The sequence below is a fragment of the Diabrotica virgifera genome, chromosome 3 (genome assembly GCF_917563875.1).
Source record: "Diabrotica virgifera virgifera chromosome 3, PGI_DIABVI_V3a".
NCBI lineage: Eukaryota > Metazoa > Arthropoda > Insecta > Coleoptera > Chrysomelidae > Diabrotica > Diabrotica virgifera.
The window spans coordinates 218,587,324-218,606,564 of NC_065445.1; the positions used below are offsets into that span (position 1 = coordinate 218,587,324).

Genomic DNA, 19,241 nt, shown 5'->3' on the forward strand with positions numbered 1-19,241 from the left:
CAACTCTGCTAGACGATACGCGTGGAGTTTAGATTTAGATCTCTCTCTCTCTCTCTCTCTCTCTCTCTCTCTCTATCTCTCTCTCTCCTCTCTCTCTCTCTCTCTCTCTCTTCTCTCTCTCTCTCTCATCTCTCTCTCTCTCTCTCTCTCTCTCTCTCTCTCTCTCTCTCTCTCTCTCTCTCTCTCTCTCTCTCTCTCTCTCTCTCTCTCTCTCTCTCTCTCTCTCTCTCTTGTAGTTTCCCCATTACTGAGGATCGTGATTTCTTCCAATATTCCTAACAATGTTTCTCCATTGGTCTCTATCTTCAGGTGCTCTAAGAGCTTCGCAGAATGAGTTTCCAGCTGAATACTTTATTTGGTCAGACCATCTAGTTGGTTATCGTCCTCTTGATCTTCTCCCCGGAACGTTTCCAGAAACAATTAATCTCTCCAAACTGTCATGACCTCTGCGAACCACGTGACCAAAGAATTGCAGAATTCGTTGCAGACATATTGTGGACAGCCTTTTTTTTTTAATATTGAGTTTAGAATTTGAGTTTAGAATGGAAACGTTTGTCCTATGAGCTGTCCAAGGGATACGCAGCATTCTTCTCCAGCACCACATCTCAAAGTCATCAGTTTTTTGGCGCTTCCTTGCGCGAAGAGTCCAAGTCTCTGCTCCGTATAGAAATATTGAGAATACAAGGGCATTCGCCAGTCTCATCTTGATATTTTGAGAGATAGATCTGTCTTTCCAAACTTTAGTTAGGCGACTCATCGCATTTTTTGCCATACCAATACGTCTCCGAACTTCTGCTTCACAGTTACCATCGTTAGTTACACTAGACCCGAGGTAGATAAACGTGTTTACTATCTGGTATTCCTGTAACATGTTAGTCAGTTAAATAGTGTCTAATCTGTCGACCACCATTATTTTTGTCTTAGCTTTATTGATTTTCAGACCAACTTTATTGCTTTCGTACTCAACTCTTCGCAGAAGACCAAACATTTCTTGCTCATTTGCTGCTATAAGTGTAGTGTCATCAGCAACTCTTAAATTGGAGATTTTCCTACCAGCTACTCTTACTCCTCCGGCCCATCCTTCTAAAACCATCCTCATGACATGTTCAACATAAATGTTAAACAGGTCAGGTGACAACACGCATCTTTGTCCAACGCCTCTCTCGGTCTTGAATTGGTTTGAGAACTTCTGATCTAGTCGTACTGTCGCTATATTAGACTGGTACAGATTTTAATAAGTGTCACCAGGTGCATTGGTGCGCCCATTTCTATTAAAATTGACCACAGATTTATCCAGCTTACACAATCAAATGCCTTTTGGTAGTCAACGAAGCATATAATCATAGGTACTTGAAATTCTCTAGACTTTTCAATGAGTTGTCTCAGGTTCAGGATTTGTTCCCTTGTACCTTTACCCTTTACAAACCCCGCTTGTTCCTGAGGTATTTGGTAATGTAGATAGGTTTTTAATCTGTTTTTGATGATATGCAACAAGATTTTACTAGCATGTGTTATTAGTGACAGTGTGCGGTAGTTTTCACATCTGGTAGTAGTTCCTTTTTTGTGTAGTGGGATATAAATTGAGGTACACCAACCAGATGGCCATTTTCCTGAATTCCAAACAGCGACACAGATAGAATGGATGATATGTAACCCTTTGTCACCTAGTAACTGTAGTATTTCACATGGTATTGAATCAATGCCTGGGGATTTATTTTTCTTTAGTGATTTAATTGCATCTTTGACTTCAGCGAGTAAGACAGTAGGTTCTCTAGGGTAGTCAGAAGGCCACTGATTTTTTATTCTGTCTAAATCCTGACCCATTGGTGGCGAAATCGGCGAAATGGGCCTTTTGAGTTATTTAAAAAATGTTACATACAAATAGAAATTGCAATAAAATAGAAATGGGAAAATTATTAATCTATAGATATTACAAAGAAAGGGTATCTAAATGGTTTTCGAGCAAGCCATGCTGTATGAAAGAATTTTATAAATAATAAAATTTTGCTATACATATTACCTAACCACTTTAAAAATTCACATTGTAAGGCATGAATAAATTAAATTATGTAGGTAGTACCTTTTTAGATGTACTTACTGAAAAGTTATTACTATAAAGATTGATCTGTGGCCATGCTTGACTTAAATAAAACAACGATTAGATAATATAAAAAATCACAAATTTTATTAAATTTGGGAAAGTACATATCATAAATACAAATACCAATGTTAAAAAGTATTTAAATAACAAGTATTTAGGTATAGACTCAAAATTCAAAATATATATTCAAAAAATGTTTATGTCATTCATGCCTTAGAATGTGAATTTTTAAAGTGGTTAGGTACATAATATATTAGCAAAATTTTATTATTTATAAAATTTTTTCATGTAGCATGACTTGCTCAAAAACGTTTTTAGGTACCTTTTCTTTGTAATATCTATAAATCAATAATTTTCCCATTTCTCAGAAGTTTTCGAAATATGTAGATACCTAGAACCTAGTACCTACATTGAACACCGCGCACCGCAGCCATATGAACATTATTTATTAAATGAAGAATAAGATGAACTTTAAAATACTTATTTAGCTCAGTGAACCAGAAAAAAAAAACACAAATTGTATTAAAGTGATGTATATTTTTTAAATGTTTTTATAATTATTAGGTAGTAGCTACATTGATTTGTATATACATTTTTTGAATAATAAACAGGCCCATTTCGCGATTCAAGTTTATATAGGCAACACAAATTACACGCCGCTAAGCAATGGGTCAGGATCTAGAATCGAATCTGATTTTCGGCTGATACCTCGTTATTTTTATATAGCTCGCCACAGTAGTTTCGCCATGTTTCCAATATTTCATCAGTATCGGACCAACTAGATTCAGACATAGAAATAAAACGTAGAATAACAATGACTAAAACTACTTTTATGAAAATGAAGTCATTTCTCTGCAATAATCATCTCAGTTTAGAACTAAGACAAAGAATGGTTAAGTGCTATGTTTGGTCCGTACTTTTGTATAGTGCAAAAGTGTTGACGCTAAAAGTATAGATCATGAAAAGAATTAAAGCATTGGAAATGTGGATTCATAGACGAATGCTGAAGATACCCTGGACAGCAAGAAAAACTAATGAAGAAGGACTAAGGAGGGTCAACAAAGATAGAGAACTGCTAAAGACTGTTAAACATCGAAAAGTGTCGTATCTGGAACATATAGTCAGGGGAAGTCCATATAAAATATTACAACTGATCCTTAAAGGCAAAATAGAGGGCCGTAGAGGTGTAGGAAGAAAACAGGTTTCTTGGTTAAAAAACATTCGTGAATGGACTCAGATATCAAATGCAGGACAATTATTCCATATTGCAGAAGATCGAGAAGCCTTCGCAATGGTGATCGCCAACGTCGGACAATTCTGATATGGTACGTGAAGAAGAAGGGTAGGGTTGGATGCTAAATTTGCAGTTACTAAAGCGTCATGGGGACCTATTGGGTTGTGAAGATTAGGTCCTAAAGTCAAGAAAAGTCAAGTTACATTTTCCATTGAGGATTTTCTATTTTTTAATTTAATTTTCCATTTCCAAAAATCGTTTTTTGCGATTGTAGGGCCATCTATCCATAATTCGAAAAAATGTCTCGAATAAATGTTGCATATTTTTACGTAAGGAATCCATATCTGCAAAAATATTGGGTGTTAGGAATTACATGTTTATATTGTAGGTATGTGTGTAGTGTTGGAACAGACCTATAGTAGGTAGTGTGTAGTGTAAAGTGTCTAGCGCGCACATTGTTCAGGGTCGAGCAAGCGCAATAAGTAGTCGGTAGCAGGGTTACCATGTCTAGGGATTTTCCCCGAATCTAGGGATTTTTTGAAGCTTTTGGAGCTCTGGAGGGATTTTTTTTGAAATCTAGGGATTTATTAAACTGTGCTAGCGCCATTTTTTGTTGTTATTAAATATCTTTTTGTTCAAATATTATTATTATTGTCATTATTTATTGTTCCCTGACATAAATATTCCTAAGTAAACATTAAAACATTCAAGTAAACATTTAATCAATGATTAAAGTGGATTAAACATAGTGTTTAATAGGTTATAAATTAAATTGACAGCTGTCATCTGTCAATTTCTTCTTTTTTAGGTCAAATTAATACGATTTAGGGATTTCTAGGGGAAATTGAAGCTCCCGTCTAGGGATATTCTGAAATTTCATCTGGCAACCCTGGTCGGTAGAGAGACATGAAGGAGTACACATCGAACATGGCAACGTGAAGCATCGCATAGTAAAACGTAGTTAGAATATAGAAGTTAGCATGTCGTTTATAGGAAATAAAGTTATTTGAAACTAAAGCCGTTGACATTAATAACTCGATCCACAATCATCCCTCTTAACATTGGGGTTCCAAATTTAAGATTTTAAAGTAAACCCCCACGTCGTGTTTGGTGATATTCGATAGATTTTTTAAAAATAGGTATTGAACGTTTATGATCCGATGTTCATTTTTTGCAAAATATCGCGGGATTACTATTTAAAATTTTAAAGTTACTCCACCCCCTCCGTGGGTGGTTTGCAATCTGATGTTCATTTCGCGAAATATTCGCTTTTTTGTGAAACTTTGTAACTCAGCCATTTCCTTACAAATCGTTGAGCGATTGAGCGATTAAGCAGATTTTTGAAATATACGTTGTTGTTCATGTACTTAACTTACGTTGTCTTAATCTGACGTTTTCAAGTATTTCTAAGATAGATTTTTTTACGGACTGCCCGTCCATCGATGGTAAAGGGTACATTTACAGGGTACATGGTTTCTCCCCATGTGATTTTCTGACGCGTTCGACTAACGCGAAATGGACTCCCCTACTATAACTTACCTTTTTGTTGTTGTTCTTCTTGGTATCTGTGATTTTTTCCCTTTTTTTTTTTAATTTTTGGCAACAGACAAAAATGTTTGTGTTCTTTTCTTTTTAAACAAATGCCTGTTTTTCATATAATATATTTAATAGAATTTTTAAATTTCTCACATAGTCCACCGATTTTTTTATAAAAACTATAATCGAATGACGTTCGATGTGTCGTACAATCGATTTGTATTCGAATAACTAATCGTTCTCATGATTTCTCAGTATTCTCCAACCGATCGATAAATCGAGTGAAAATTCGGAACGGTAACTAGGCAACCTCTATTACCCTTGAAACTCATCACATCGCACACAAGGGCGCAATCAAAGGGGTTGAAGGGGTGTTAACAATGTATCTATTGTATTTTTTTTTGTATATTGCATGATTGCGTATAGTGCTCTCTTAATGCGTATATTGCAGAGCTACAACTTTATTTTATTTTTAAAATTTATGAAAACTTCATAGTAAATAAATTCTTATTAAGTATATAATAAATAAATAAATCTTCAAAGAAATAATATTATGAATGTATTAAAAATATAATTTATATTAGGTATATGTACAAAATACTTACTGTGTAAATAATGAATTTTTATTAAGAAGCCATTAAATAAAGGCATTGTAAATGACGCTTTATCATTCTTATATTGTTTGTGTTTCAATCTTCCATGGTTTTCTATAGTTCCTTTCTTTTTATCTTGTCAAAGGCTGTCTTGTAGTCGACAAATAGAACGATTGTTGGTTTCCTATACGCAGTATGTATTTGTCGGAGCATCCTGTTCCTTCTCGAAATGAAAATCATTACTTAACATTGTGAAAACAAACTACCTCCCAAAAACGCGAGACTTGGGGGAAATCCCTGGGAATTTTGAAAAAGATGAGATTGAAATCCAACTTTACCAATCCAAAGTTTAAATATAAAAATAAAGGTTTATCCTGAAAAAGTTTAACATTAATATCTAGTAGGTATTTGAAAGGACATTTTCATTACTGATATATTTTTTTAGTGAATTATTCCTTTAATACTGTTAACCAAAGCTTACTACATGCTGCCGAGGAATTTTTTAAGCAGTTTGTTTCTTTTAGTTTAATGAACCCGGCTTCTGTGATTTTTCAATTTTTTACCATTTGTTTCTTTCGTGATTATAAATGACTCTTACCATCGACCTCTATCTTCTCTTCATGATAGCACAGTTTTTATTGCAGATGATCTTAACGTTCTTTATACAAAACTGTTTTTCTTCCTCTTCTGGTACACGCCATTACTAGAGGTTTGCGATCACTACATCAAAATCTTCTATTCTGCGCCGCTCATAGTAATTGTTGAACTTCTGTGCCAGTTCAAGCTATGATTATTACGAAGCCATGACATTTTTCTTGTACCTACTCTTTTTCTGCTCTACATTCCCTTTGATTATTATTAGTAGCAGGTTATATTATTTGTCATTTCTCATTATATGATCTAGTTATAATCTAGCATGTCACTGGTACTTATCTTTCTAGACTTTCACAAAGCCTTCGACACTGTGGAATTAGATAGCAATATAACTGCTCTGAACAGTAGTAGTGTGTAGACTACCGGTGTTAGTACAAACATTGTACCAGAACTCCACAATGCGTGTAGAACTACATGATACCACCAGAGAAATTCATATCAAGCGAGGTGTGAGACAGGGTAACACTCTCTCTCCTAAATTATTTATAACGGTCCTCGAATACGCCTTTAAAATGCTAAAGTGGGAAAATCGAGGAGTAAAGAGGAATAAAAATAGATGGGGAATTGCTCAATTATCTGCGTTTTGTACTTATTACCGAAGTAATATAGCCCTTATTACCGATATAGTATTTATTACCGAAGATCTGAAGATCTCAAGAATTAGAAAACGTATTTTCAAAAATAGATCTAAAAATTAACATCAGTAAGACCAACTTTATGAGAAATTTAGTTCTCAGCGAACACCTAACCATCCAAAATCAAGTGGTAGAATTGACAGAAAAGTACATATTATATCTCGGTCATGAAATGAGAATAAGCAAGGATAATCAGACTTGTCAATTTCAACGACGAAAACATTTGTTTGGGCGGCGTATGGTTCACTAAGAGACATCTTTAAGGGCAACATCCCGATAGCTATGGAACGGAAGACATTTGACCAATGCGTTCTTCCTATTATGACATACGGAGCAGAAACTCTCTCGCTCACAAAAACAACAGCACTAAAACTGCGAGTGGCACAAAGGCGCATGGAAAGAACGATTTTCGGCGTGACAAAAAAAGACAAAATAAGGAACCAAGACCTAAGGAAAAGAACAGGTATCACTGATGTCGTCGGACGTATAGCCAAGCTGAAATGGAATTGGGCAGGTCACATATCGAGACTAAAAGACTCAAGATGGACCAGAAAACTAATTGACTGGCGCCCAAGAGAAGATAAACGCAGCAGAGGAAGACCACCATCATGCTGGATGGACGATATTAAACAAATATCCAAGAAATGGCAACAAGACGCATAGAACCGTGGAAAGTGTCGAAAAATGGAAGAGAGCTGTGTCCAGCAGTGGACAGAAGAGGTTGCATGACGATTATGATGTTGATCTAGTTACAAAATCTTCTTTTCTGAATCATTGTTATAAAATCAAGGTAAAGATCGAAATGGCAAATTAAATATATTTTTAATTATAACTGTAGTTTATAATGCAATAATAAAAAATAATAGGTATAATAAATAATTCCGGGAAATTTTTCTGGGAAATGAACTCAGATCATGCCTCCATTCTCTTCACACTCGATGGCGAAATAATAAGGAATGAGACCTCCCTAAGCTGGTCAGTGCAAAAAGAGATTGGCAGAATTTCAGAAATGATCTAAAAAACTAGAGGACTCAGGTAATCTTTCAGTCGTGGAATATAATAAATTATCTGAAAGAGTAGCGCCAAATTTGTAACGGGTAGTTCTTTCAGGACGACAGACTCAGTAAAACACAGGTTGAAAACAAAGCAAATTTATTAACTCTAAATTATAACAATATAACGCAAAATAATAATTTGATATTTTATCCCGTTCCAGCGAAGTCTCCCTCCGGATGGGCGTCTGTAACAGAAGAACCAAAATTAACAGAGGTATTCAAATATATTATATCTATCGGGGCTCGCTCAATACGCTTGCCTCCGTTGAATTACGAGTCGCACATTACCTCACTTCGGTACACCGTGCGTCTCGTCTCGAGTTGGCCTGCCTGAGTTTACGAATCACCTCACGAACGGTGCACGTCGCGATTCAGGTTGGCCGGCCTCGCTCACTTCGCTTGGCTGGTTATGGAGCCCAGAACGGTCGTTCAGGCCAAATTTGTAACGGGTAGTTACAACCAGCGGTGCTTTTATTTTTGCTCGGGCGCCATTTTTGTAATGGGTAGTTCTTTTAGGACGACAGACTCAGTAAAACATAAGTTAAAAATAAAGCAAATATATTAAAGATAATTATATACAGTTTAAAACAAATAAAATAAAATATAATTCCATCTTCTGCAAAGGAAAACAATATTAAACTTTATTATAGCCATCCGATCATAGTAGCTACATTGAAATAATACGATAAACAATATATACAATAATAATTTCGCTACGTTAAAACAACGTAGCCTGGAGACGGCATTTCACTTCAATGCAGTCACTCGTTCCTCGCTACTACCGCCTACTGCGATAACGATTGTGGCAAGACTCCACGTCACTACGGTGGCGTATACCTAGGAATAGTTCCGCCTCACAAACGGCGCATCTTTGCCAAGCCAGCTGAAGCTCGTTCAATACGCGAGGCATCAGCTGTTGAGCCATAGTAAGTTCAATACACGAACCATGACTGATTTTCTCATTCTCCTAGCTCACCTTAAATATGCTCTCGATGCCCTCTCCTTCGGTTTCCTCCAGCGGTGCCGTGAAGAAGGAATGCGCAAACACGGACACTCCATCAGTCCCCTCCGGTAACAGCAGCTCATCGCCCGCCGAGGCATCACATCGTTACAAGAGTTAGAATTATCAGAGTACCAATTTGAGAAAGAAAGAAACTACGTTGGAAATGGCAACAAACTAGATCTTCCAATACGACAAGTTTATATTTTACGTCACAAAACAAGTATGTATCTTCTTTAATGTGGGCCAAGCTTTATGTAAGATGAAGTGTAGCATAAAGGCCGCATCCGTACTTTGAATAAAGCAATACCAAGGCTTCTTTTTCTTCTTCTTCTTAGCCTTCTGTCGTGTACTTATGAACATAGGCCTCTTTCAACTTCTTCCATCGATCTCTATCTTGAGCAACATACTTCCAATGTTCCGGCTATTGTCTTTTATGATATCTTCGACTAATGCTTTTGATGTTACCCAGTCGTTTCTCTTTGTATCGCAGGCGCGGATCCAAGGAGGGGGTCAATAGAGTCAATTGACCCTTCCTTGAGACCTCGCCTGGTGTCTACTGACACTGTTTTTAAGAAAGAGATTACGAGTGAACATAAATAGTGAATTTTGTGTCCTGTTGATAACTGAAACATAAATATGGCAGAATTCCTTGAAATCTAAAATTATTAAAAGTCTTTGGAACATAATAAATGAAAAAGTCCTACAATAAATCTGTTTATTGCCATCTATTCAATTCAATACCAGAGACCAGATAAAAATAGTAATTGCCGGTGCTGTTATGGTAATTTGATCATTTAATACAACCCCCGAATAAGAGCCGCTCTTAGAAGGATGTCCAAAGTATTATGTAACAGAGACCTAAAATTGGCATTAAGGATCCGACTACTTCGCTGCTACGTGTTCTCGGTCTTACTGTATGGTATCGAGTCTTGGACTGTGAATAAAATCGATCTAAATGGTCTTGAGGCTCTCGAAATGTGGTGCAATTTTAATAGTTTTTTGGATGGAGAAGATTCGAAACTCCACAATACTAGAATGGCTCAGCAAGACTACTGCGATTATAAAAAGCATCAAGAAGAGATAGCTGGATTATTTCTGACGTTTAATGATAGGTCCCAAATATAGGTTGCTACAAAATATTATTCAAGTGAAAATAGCAGGCAAACGCAGTCCAGGACGAAGAAGAACTTCATGGTTTAATAAAATTAAGATACATATGATGGTAACCAACGTTCTGAAAGAACATGGTACATGAAGAATAAGAAAATAACAGCCCATCCCGAAAAAGAATCCTGCGTACGCCAGTCACGAGAAAATTTGTCTTTATTGCCCTCACCTTGCAAGGTTGGATCCGCCGTTGTTGTATCGGATAGTCGTATATCTAGCAGTACTCTTTCCATTGCCCTTTCTGATGTGGCTAGTTTATTCATATTGGCCTTGATTAGGGTTCATGTTTCATATCCATATGTCATATGGGAAGAATGCACTGGTTTTGCCAAAGTATTGAGGTATTTTGCGATTCTTAAATATCCAACTAAGTTTATTAAATCCTACCCATGCGAGTCTTGCTCTTCTAGCGATTTCCGTATTTTGGTTCTCTTTGTTGAGTTTCAGAATTCGGCATAGGTAGATAGGTATATTCACGGACTTATTCTATCTTACGTTCATTTATGGTTATATATCCTGTGGTCGTCTGTCTTTGTCACTGTTTTTATTCTTGTCATATTCATTATTCATTCAGAAGTACCTCGGAGTAGTGTGCTAGAGCTAGATCCAGCTAGCTAACTAGATTCTACTTATCTTACACAAACGATATGCCTGAATGTCGAACAATTGCAACTTTTGCGGACGACAAAGGGTATTATAGCAGTGCGAAATAATAACGAAGAAGCTACCAGAAATTTGCAATCTTCAGGGGACAATATTGACAATTGAATAAAAAAATGGAGAATAAATTGAATGAGAACAAATCAGTACATACGTGAATTTCACTAATAAGAGAAAGTAATATGTGCCAATTGAAATAACTGACGTCCAGATGCATATTGCAGATACTGTGAGGTACCTGGGTTTGCATCTTGATGCGAGACTGTGTAGGAAGATCCATCCATAGAAAAAACGAAAATAACTTGAACTTAAATACACTACTTAAATACTGGCTGCTTGTAAGAAACTCAAAGCTCTCCATAAATAATAAATTCTTGATATAAAAACAAAGACTCAGGCTTACATAGTCATACGGTATTCTGCTCTCGGGATATACCACCAAAAACATTATTTCAAAGATACAACGCTTTCAGAACTAAGTAATACTAAGCAACGTAGATGCCCCTTGGTACGTTAAAAACAGTTGCATTTACCCTAGAGTGACCAAACGTCCCGAAAAAACGGGATTATCCCGTTTTTTAACGATTTGTCCCGGGGTCCCGAAAAATTCTCTCGGGACGCCTAAATGTCCCGTATTTGCGTTGGGTTGATTTTATGTATCTGACTTATTTTCTCTCTTTAATTCTTCTTTAATGTCGCCATTTGTTTTCATTCTTATTTCTCTCTCTCTCTTGTTACATTGTGGACCAGTATTGTTCTCATTATTTTTCTTTCAAATTTCAGAAGGCTATCTTCCTCTTTATTGTCGTTGTTTCCATCCCATATGTAACAGCAGGTCTTATAAAGATCTTATATTATATAGGTTCATATTATAGTTAGAGCCTTGTTTCTTAGCAGATTTCTATTCAATCCATATGTTTTTCTGCCTTTCAGAATTCTTTCCTCTGTTCTTTCTTTTCCGGTTTTTATAGAGGTGGATATCAAAGTTTATTGTTCTGTGTTATTAGATATTTCTTAGTTGTTGTGTCATCCTTCCCTATCGTCATGTATTTTGTTTTGTGCTTGTTTATCTCTAGTCTTTTTCTCTTCGCTTCCTAATCTAATTTTCCAAATGCTTTTATAAGTGTCATCTTCGTCTTCGCTATGATGACTAGATAATCTGCATATGCTACTAGGTGAAGTTGTATGATTTGTAATAATGTTTTTGTTTGCAAAGTTTGTCCTCCGTATGATTACTTTCAATATCAGATTAAATAGTGTCGGGGAGATAGAATCACCTTGTTTCACGCCTTTGTTTCCATTGATCTCCTTAGAAGTTGTTCCGTTGAAACTGATCCTTGGCCTGGTGTTCTTTAGGCTCACTGTTAGCATGTCTTCGTCTTTCTGGGATTCCAACATTCTCTAGCTTCTCCATCATTTTCGTCCGATTGATTGTATCAAAAGCGCTTTTGAAATCTATGAATATTAGGTGCGTTTCTCTGTTGTATTCTCTCGATTTGTGAATTATTTGCTCCACTGTATGTATGGAATTAATCGTCGACCTCCCCGGTCTGAACCCGTTTTGACATTCTCCTAATATTCGTTCAACGCATGAGTTAAGTCTCATGTTTAGTATGCTTGCGAGATATATTGTCGTCGTCACGACAAAAGTCACTAAATCTAAATCAACAGATCTGAGAAAACGAACATTTAGTGGCTTCTACCTGACAGCAAAATGGTAATTTTGGACTTATGCATATTCAGTGATTTAGCTAACCATCTCTACGTACTTTCTAGGACTTCGTTATTTCTGCCACACTATGAAAATTGATATTGTGAATCGATTAGGACAGGAACCTCAATTTTGACTAAGTGGATTTTGACTAAGTGAGTTTTGCCGTGACGACGACGATATGGTGTTTAATGAAGTTATTGCTCTGTAATTCTCGCACTCCTCCCGATCTCCTTTTTTTATACAGCGATGAGCGCGCTAATAACCGGAAAAATAACGCAAAAGATGGAAAACACAGGTTTATAGGTTTTTATTGCTAAATCTCCCACCACCACTAGCTTTATTTCTTTTTATCTCACAACTTAATATGTTTTCCATTTTTTGCCGGTTATTAGCGCGCTCATCATTGTATGTAGGTACTATAATATCTGCGTTCATATCGTCTGGTAATCTGTTTTGTCCATATTTGTTGTATTAACTGGTTTATTTGTTTATGGAATTCTCTTCCTCCGTATTTTATTAATTCCACTGCTATTTCATCTTCTCCTGATGTTTTTCCGTTTCCTAGGATTTTAATATTTGTTTTTGTACTTCTTTAAAAATTTCTACTTCGTCGTTATCTTCTACAACCTTACTTTTTTATCGCAGTGTGTTTCTTTCCTAGTAAATATCATTTTTTTGTAATATTATTCCCATATGCTGCTGATCTGTTTGTCTTCAAATGCGGTTCCTCCTTTTTGGGTTTTTAGTCCTCTTGTGTTAATGCTGGGCGTATTTTTTGTTGCTCTGACTTTTTTGTAAAATTATGCCCTGGGGAAAAATTTCGGTGCCCAAGCCAACCCCCGCCCCCACAGAAAAATTTTAGGTGCTCTACTGCTCCTTGGATGTGTCCCGTTTTTTTCAAGTTTATGATTTGGTCACCATAATTTACCCAGACTTGGGAGACTGTTAAAGAAATAATAATATGTAAATATAGCGACAATCATGAGCAAAGATTTAATCAACATGTTGAATATCGAGACTCTTCAACTCTTACATAACACAGAGTTAGCATGAAAACTGAAGAGGATGAGGCCCTTCGAGTTTGGTGAATAGTTCAAAAGCACAGTATAGTGCGGCTTAGTGTACACGGGTGCTTGTGTGCCTAAATAATTTCTCTAAGTAATAGACCTGGATCCCGCGTACCAAAAAAAAGTTGATTAATAGCAAGCTGAAAATTTGTTAATAGCTTAACGGTGTCTAGTCGGACAAACTTTGATGTATGGGAACACTGGAACAGGGGAAGTTTTAATTGTGGAACAGGTTAAAAATTTGGAACGCCAGACTACGAAAACGTTGCATGTATTTTGTCGGACACAACTTCCAATTGATTTGTTACCATTTCATTAAACTGTCATGCAAAAATCAGACTGGTGTTTATCACCAACTGGGCATTTTAATGAGTGGAACATAAAGAACATGTCAAATGGCAGGAATCATGTTGTTTATTAATAGCAGTCTGATTTTTGCATGAGAGTTTAATGAACGGGTAACAAATCAATTGACTGTTCTGTCCGACAAAATACATTGGACGTTTTCGTAATCTGACGTTCCAAATTTTTAAACTGTTCCACAATTAAAACTGCCCCTGTTCCAGTATTCCCGTACATAAAAGTTTGTCCGACTAGACACCGATAAGCTATCAACAAATTTTCAGCTTGCTATTAATCAACTTTTTTTGGTACGCGGGATCCAGGGCTATAAATAAGACCCTTTATAAACATTATTGAATGTAACTATAGTTTTAAGTATTTGTTAGTATTAACGTAGGATGAAACAAAACTACTCATTGATCTTTCTGATCAGATTCTAGTGATAAGACACCTCTGGACTCTTGTATTTTTCCTTTTTTGAAACAGTAATTTAAGTGGCTCAAAAAGTATGGTACAGTTTTATCATGTTTTACATCTTCCCGATATAACGAAAAGAGTTGCCTACGCCTCTGACTGAGCATCGCGGTGACCTGCGTCTTTGAAGCGCCCTTTCTGTTCCAACCTGAAGTGCCGATACCAATAAGGTTAATGTTTTTACTATGTCATAGTGAAGAATATGAATGAAGTCCACTTATTTCAATATTCAGGTAAATTATAACTCTGTATTTTACTGCATCTTCTCCTGTTTTAAACTGCTCGTCCTCTACAGCACCGTGCTTTTGTAGGGGTTGAACGATTATTAAAATGAAGAGTAAACATTTGTAAGTATATCATTTAGAGATCAGCAGATAATATCACTGAAGCTGTATTGTAAAGAAAGATATCGCTAATTCGGATATATTTTAAATCGTCATGTTTACCCGTCAAATAACGTCATAGCTGTCATTTAAGGATCTATATATTCAACTTTAAAGATTTGCAATAGTCTCTTTATATTAATCCTCTATTTGTTTATTTAAAGCGTATGTTTGTTAAATATATTAGCTTGCTTTAATTGTTTATTTGTTTACCGTATTATTTATTATTTTCTTCACTTGCGAGGTGGCAGTCTCAGTTTCATAACCTTTATCATCTTTATTATTTATCAGTGCCCTATATTCGTTTATAGTGTGTTTACTCAGTCCCGTTTTGGAATTATTTTTTATTTTTTTAACACTTTTTTTAAGATTTTGGAAATAGTTTTTATCTAGCAATAAAGGACTGAATAACTTATGTTTTCTATGCTTCCACAAAATTTATTACAAGTTATTACCACTACAGCTGTTTCTGCAGACACCCTTTCTAAAGCGATGTATTTTACTGTGTGTCTGCACCTTTAACCTTCGGATGACCAAGGGGGTAAATTTTGACCCCAGTGTATGTTTTCTTAATTCAGAAATATTTTCAATTTTAAACTTATTTTAAAGGATGCCCTCATATTTTGTAATAAAAAATTCCCTATATTTTCCGAAAAAAAAAATATTTTCTGAATTTGGGGTCAAAAACGAACTTCCTTGACCTTCCATGTTCCAGTTTTATATTAAGTAAATACCGTCTTGTAAGAAACATTCCAATATTGAAAAAAAATTGTTTGTTAAACTTGTGGCGACGTAATAGTCCAGAGAAATAAAATTTTTCTCATGACACATCCCCTCCAGGCCGAAACCAAATTTTTGAGTAGTATGGACATCTATATTAATAACCTATATATTTCCTGCAGCCGATTTTGATGATATACATAGTTATAAACAAATGAAGATCAAAAAATCGTCTATTACTAAAAAGTGAAGCATTCTAAACAAATTTGAGAATAAGAAACTCATAACTCATAATATAAAAAACTTCAAATATGGCGTTGGCTGAATATGTTTATCCTTATTTGTTGCTTAGAAAATTGCAAAATAAGTCATAAATTTTGAGATTTTATAAAAGTTCATAACTTATGTAAAAGTAAAATTAGAATGCTGACACTTCTTGTGCTTAAATTATGTTTTCAATTTCAAAGCAATTGGTCAAATAGTTTAAAAGTTATTTAATTTGGTTATACCAAATTCATTTTTTTTTGCAACACTGTAAGTCAGAAAATTATAAGGTTACAGTAATACTTCAGACAGTTTATGAAGGAAGAACATTTATACTATTAACTTAATTAAAAAAAATGACAAAAAGTAATTTTAAACAGTGTAAAATTATTTTGCAAAAACATGTTGATTTTTTGCTTACTTAGAAACAATTAGAATAACTTTTTAACCGTTACCCGTAGAAAAATTATTTTTTCATATTTAGAAAGACTGAATTATTGTACACATTTAGAAAGGAAAACAATTGTCTTGGGATGATTAGGGACGAAGTTAGCCCCCTCCCCTTTTTTTAATTCATATGTTTTTGCAAAATTATTTTGCAATATTTAGAATTATTTTTTTTTATTAAATTAATGGTGTAAATCTTCTTCTTCCATAACCTATCCAAAGTATTACTGTAAGTTCATCATTTTCTGACTTACAGTGTTGCAAAAAAAATTAATTTGGGAAAAACAAATTAAATAACTTTTAAACTATTTCACCAATTGCTTTGAAATTTACGGTATAATTTAAGCACCAGAAGTCTCAGAATTTCGTGTAATAAGAAGGTTCTAACTTAATTTTTACATAAGTTATGAATATTTATAAAAACCCAAAATTTATTAAAAAGACTAAGTTTTCACTCTAATGGCATATAAAACAATAGGTCTGGATCCCGCGTATGAAAAAAAAGTTGATTAATAGCAAGCTGAAAATTTGTTAATAGCTTACGGGTGTCTAGTCAGATAAATTTTGATATATAAGGACACTGGAACAGGGGCAGTTTTAATTGTGGAACACGTTAAAAATTTGGAACGGTCAGACCACGAAAACAGCACATTTATTTTGTCCGACAAAATAAATTTAAACTCTCCGAACAGAGATTAAACTCTCATGCAAAAATCAGACTGGTATTTATCACCTGTCATAATTCCTATCACTTGAAATATTCTACATGTTCCACTCATTAAAACGCCAATTTGGTGATAAATAGCAGTCTGATTTTTGCATGAGAGTTTAATCTCTGTTCGGAGAGTTTAAGTCTATTCTGTCGGACAAAATAAATGACCCGTTTTCGTGGTATGACCGTTCCAAATTTTTAACCTGTTCCACAATCAAAACTGCCCCTGTTCCAGTGTTCTCATATATCAATGTTTATCCGACTAGACACCCTTAAGCTATTAACAAATTTTCAGCTTGCTATTAATCAACTTTTTTTTCATACGCGGGATCCAGACCTAAACATAATGCTATTCTACATCCCACCAGAATGAAAACAATGGTTCCCATGGAATGGTGGGATGTAGAATAGCATTATGTTGTATTAAATGCCATTAGAGTGAAAACTTAGTCTTTTTGTTAGCAGTTGCCGCTAGGGCATCTATGCCATTTCGTTCGTTGCAATCCGGGACTGCACGCTGGGGTTTGTTTTGGTTGAATCGGGGAGAGCAGCATGTGTGCCTCCTGATGAGAGACTAATAAGTTTCGAAACCGGTAGAGGTGCTTGCTGCACTCTCTGATTGAACTGGAATAATGATGCGGCTGTATTTTCGTTTTGCAACGAAATTGAAAATGGTTATTCATTTTTTATTTCCAAAATGTATTATTTATTTTGCAATTTTCTAAGCAACCGATCAGGATAGACATATTCAGCGAACGCCATATTGAAGTTCTTTATACGATTTATGAGCTTCTTCTCTCAAATTTGTTTAAAATGCTAACTTTTTGGTAATAGACGAAAAAAGCGAAAATTTACCGTTTTTTGATCTTCATTTGTATATCATCAGAATCGGCTGCAGGAAACATATAGGTTATTATTATAGATGTCCATACTACTCAAAAATTTTGTTTCGGCCTGGAGGGGGTTGTGTCACCAACAGGATATTTTTTTTCCTTATTTCTCTTACTATAAATTAGTGTATATTTTAAAATTTCTTTAGTTTTATGTTCAGAATGATGATTCCTGTTTTTGTTCAGTTGTAATGAAAATATGTTTTACTAATGTTTATTTATCATTTATTGATACAATACTAACATTAAAATTACGAATACATTATTTTATTTCTTAAAACAACTTAATATTTTGTCAATTGTCATTTTTGATTTGGGGTCATTTTTGACCCCCGTTGGTCATCCGTGTAACAAAAAAAGGTTGGTCATCGGAAGGTTAAAATCATTAACTGAATAGGTTGAGGAGTGTAGAGCTGTTTGTCTCAAGTTGGTCATTCAGAAATATATATCTATATATATATATATATATATATATATATATATATATATATATATATATATATATATATATATATATATATATATATGTAAAATATTATACGGGAAATAAATATTCTACCTTCGTCTGTGCTGCCATCTTGGGAACGTTTTCGCTGTCTACAGCTCATCAGCCAAGCTCTCAGAACAGACGAAGATGTAGAATATTTCCTCCGTATACCCGAGGCCGTAAGACAGCCATGCAGTCCTTATGGGACTAGCGCAATCTGAGTTAGTTAGAAGCAACCTACCTTGCTCGTTTCGGTACGAAACCGATCTGTGCCTCTACTTTGAGGCCACGAGATGTCACCTGGTATTTATTGAAAAATACCTACGGCGTCAAACAAGCAGGAAATAATCGCAACTTTCTACTTTTTAAAAAGTATGAAAATAATATGTAAAATATTATACGGGAAATAAATATTCTACCTTCGTCTGTGCTGCCATCTTGGGAACGTTTTCGCTGTCTACAGCTCATCAGCCAAGCTCTCAGAACAGACGAAGATGTAGAATATTTCCTCCGTATACCCGAGGCCGTAAGACAGCCATGCAGTCCTTATGGGACTAGCGCAATCTGAGTTAGTTAGAAGCAACCTACCTTGCTCGTTTCGGTACGAAACCGATCTGTGCCTCTACTTTGAGGCCACGAGATGTCACCTGGTATTTATTGAAAAATACCTACGGCGTCAAACAAGCAGGAAATAATCGCAACTTTCTACTTTTTAAAAAGTATGAAAATAATATGTAAAATATTATACGGGAAATAAATATTCTACCTTCGTCTGTGCTGCCATCTTGGGAACGTTTTCGCTGTCTACAGCTCATCAGCCAAGCTCTCAGAACAGACGAAGATGTAGAATATTTCCTCCGTATACCCGAGGCCGTAAGACAGCCATGCAGTCCTTATGGGACTAGCGCAATCTGAGTTAGTTAGAAGCAACCTACCTTGCTCGTTTCGGTACGAAACCGATCTGTGCCTCTACTTTGAGGCCACGAGATGTCACCTGGTATTTATTGAAAAATACCTACGGCGTCAAACAAGCAGGAAATAATCGCAACTTTCTACTTTTTAAAAAGTATGAAAATAATATGTAAAATATTATACGGGAAATA

At 35.3% G+C, this 19,241-nt stretch overlaps 1 protein-coding gene across 6 annotated transcripts in view; it reads left to right on the plus strand.

The window, feature by feature from the left end:
- The window catches only part of LOC114331344 (uncharacterized), a 215,110-nt gene that overhangs the window by 87,236 nt on the left and 108,633 nt on the right, over window positions 1–19,241 (plus strand). For 5 of the 6 annotated variants that reach the window (XM_050647268.1, XM_050647269.1, XM_050647271.1 and 2 more), the window contains exon 1: window positions 14,350–14,468. The exons of the other annotated variant lie outside the window; for it this stretch is intronic. In XM_050647268.1, the coding sequence (XP_050503225.1) occupies window positions 14,442–14,468 (27 nt within the window). In that variant the 5' untranslated portion in view covers window positions 14,350–14,441. Of the gene's footprint in view, window positions 1–14,349; window positions 14,469–19,241 lie in introns of those variants that run through there. 6 annotated transcript variants of the gene reach the window in all.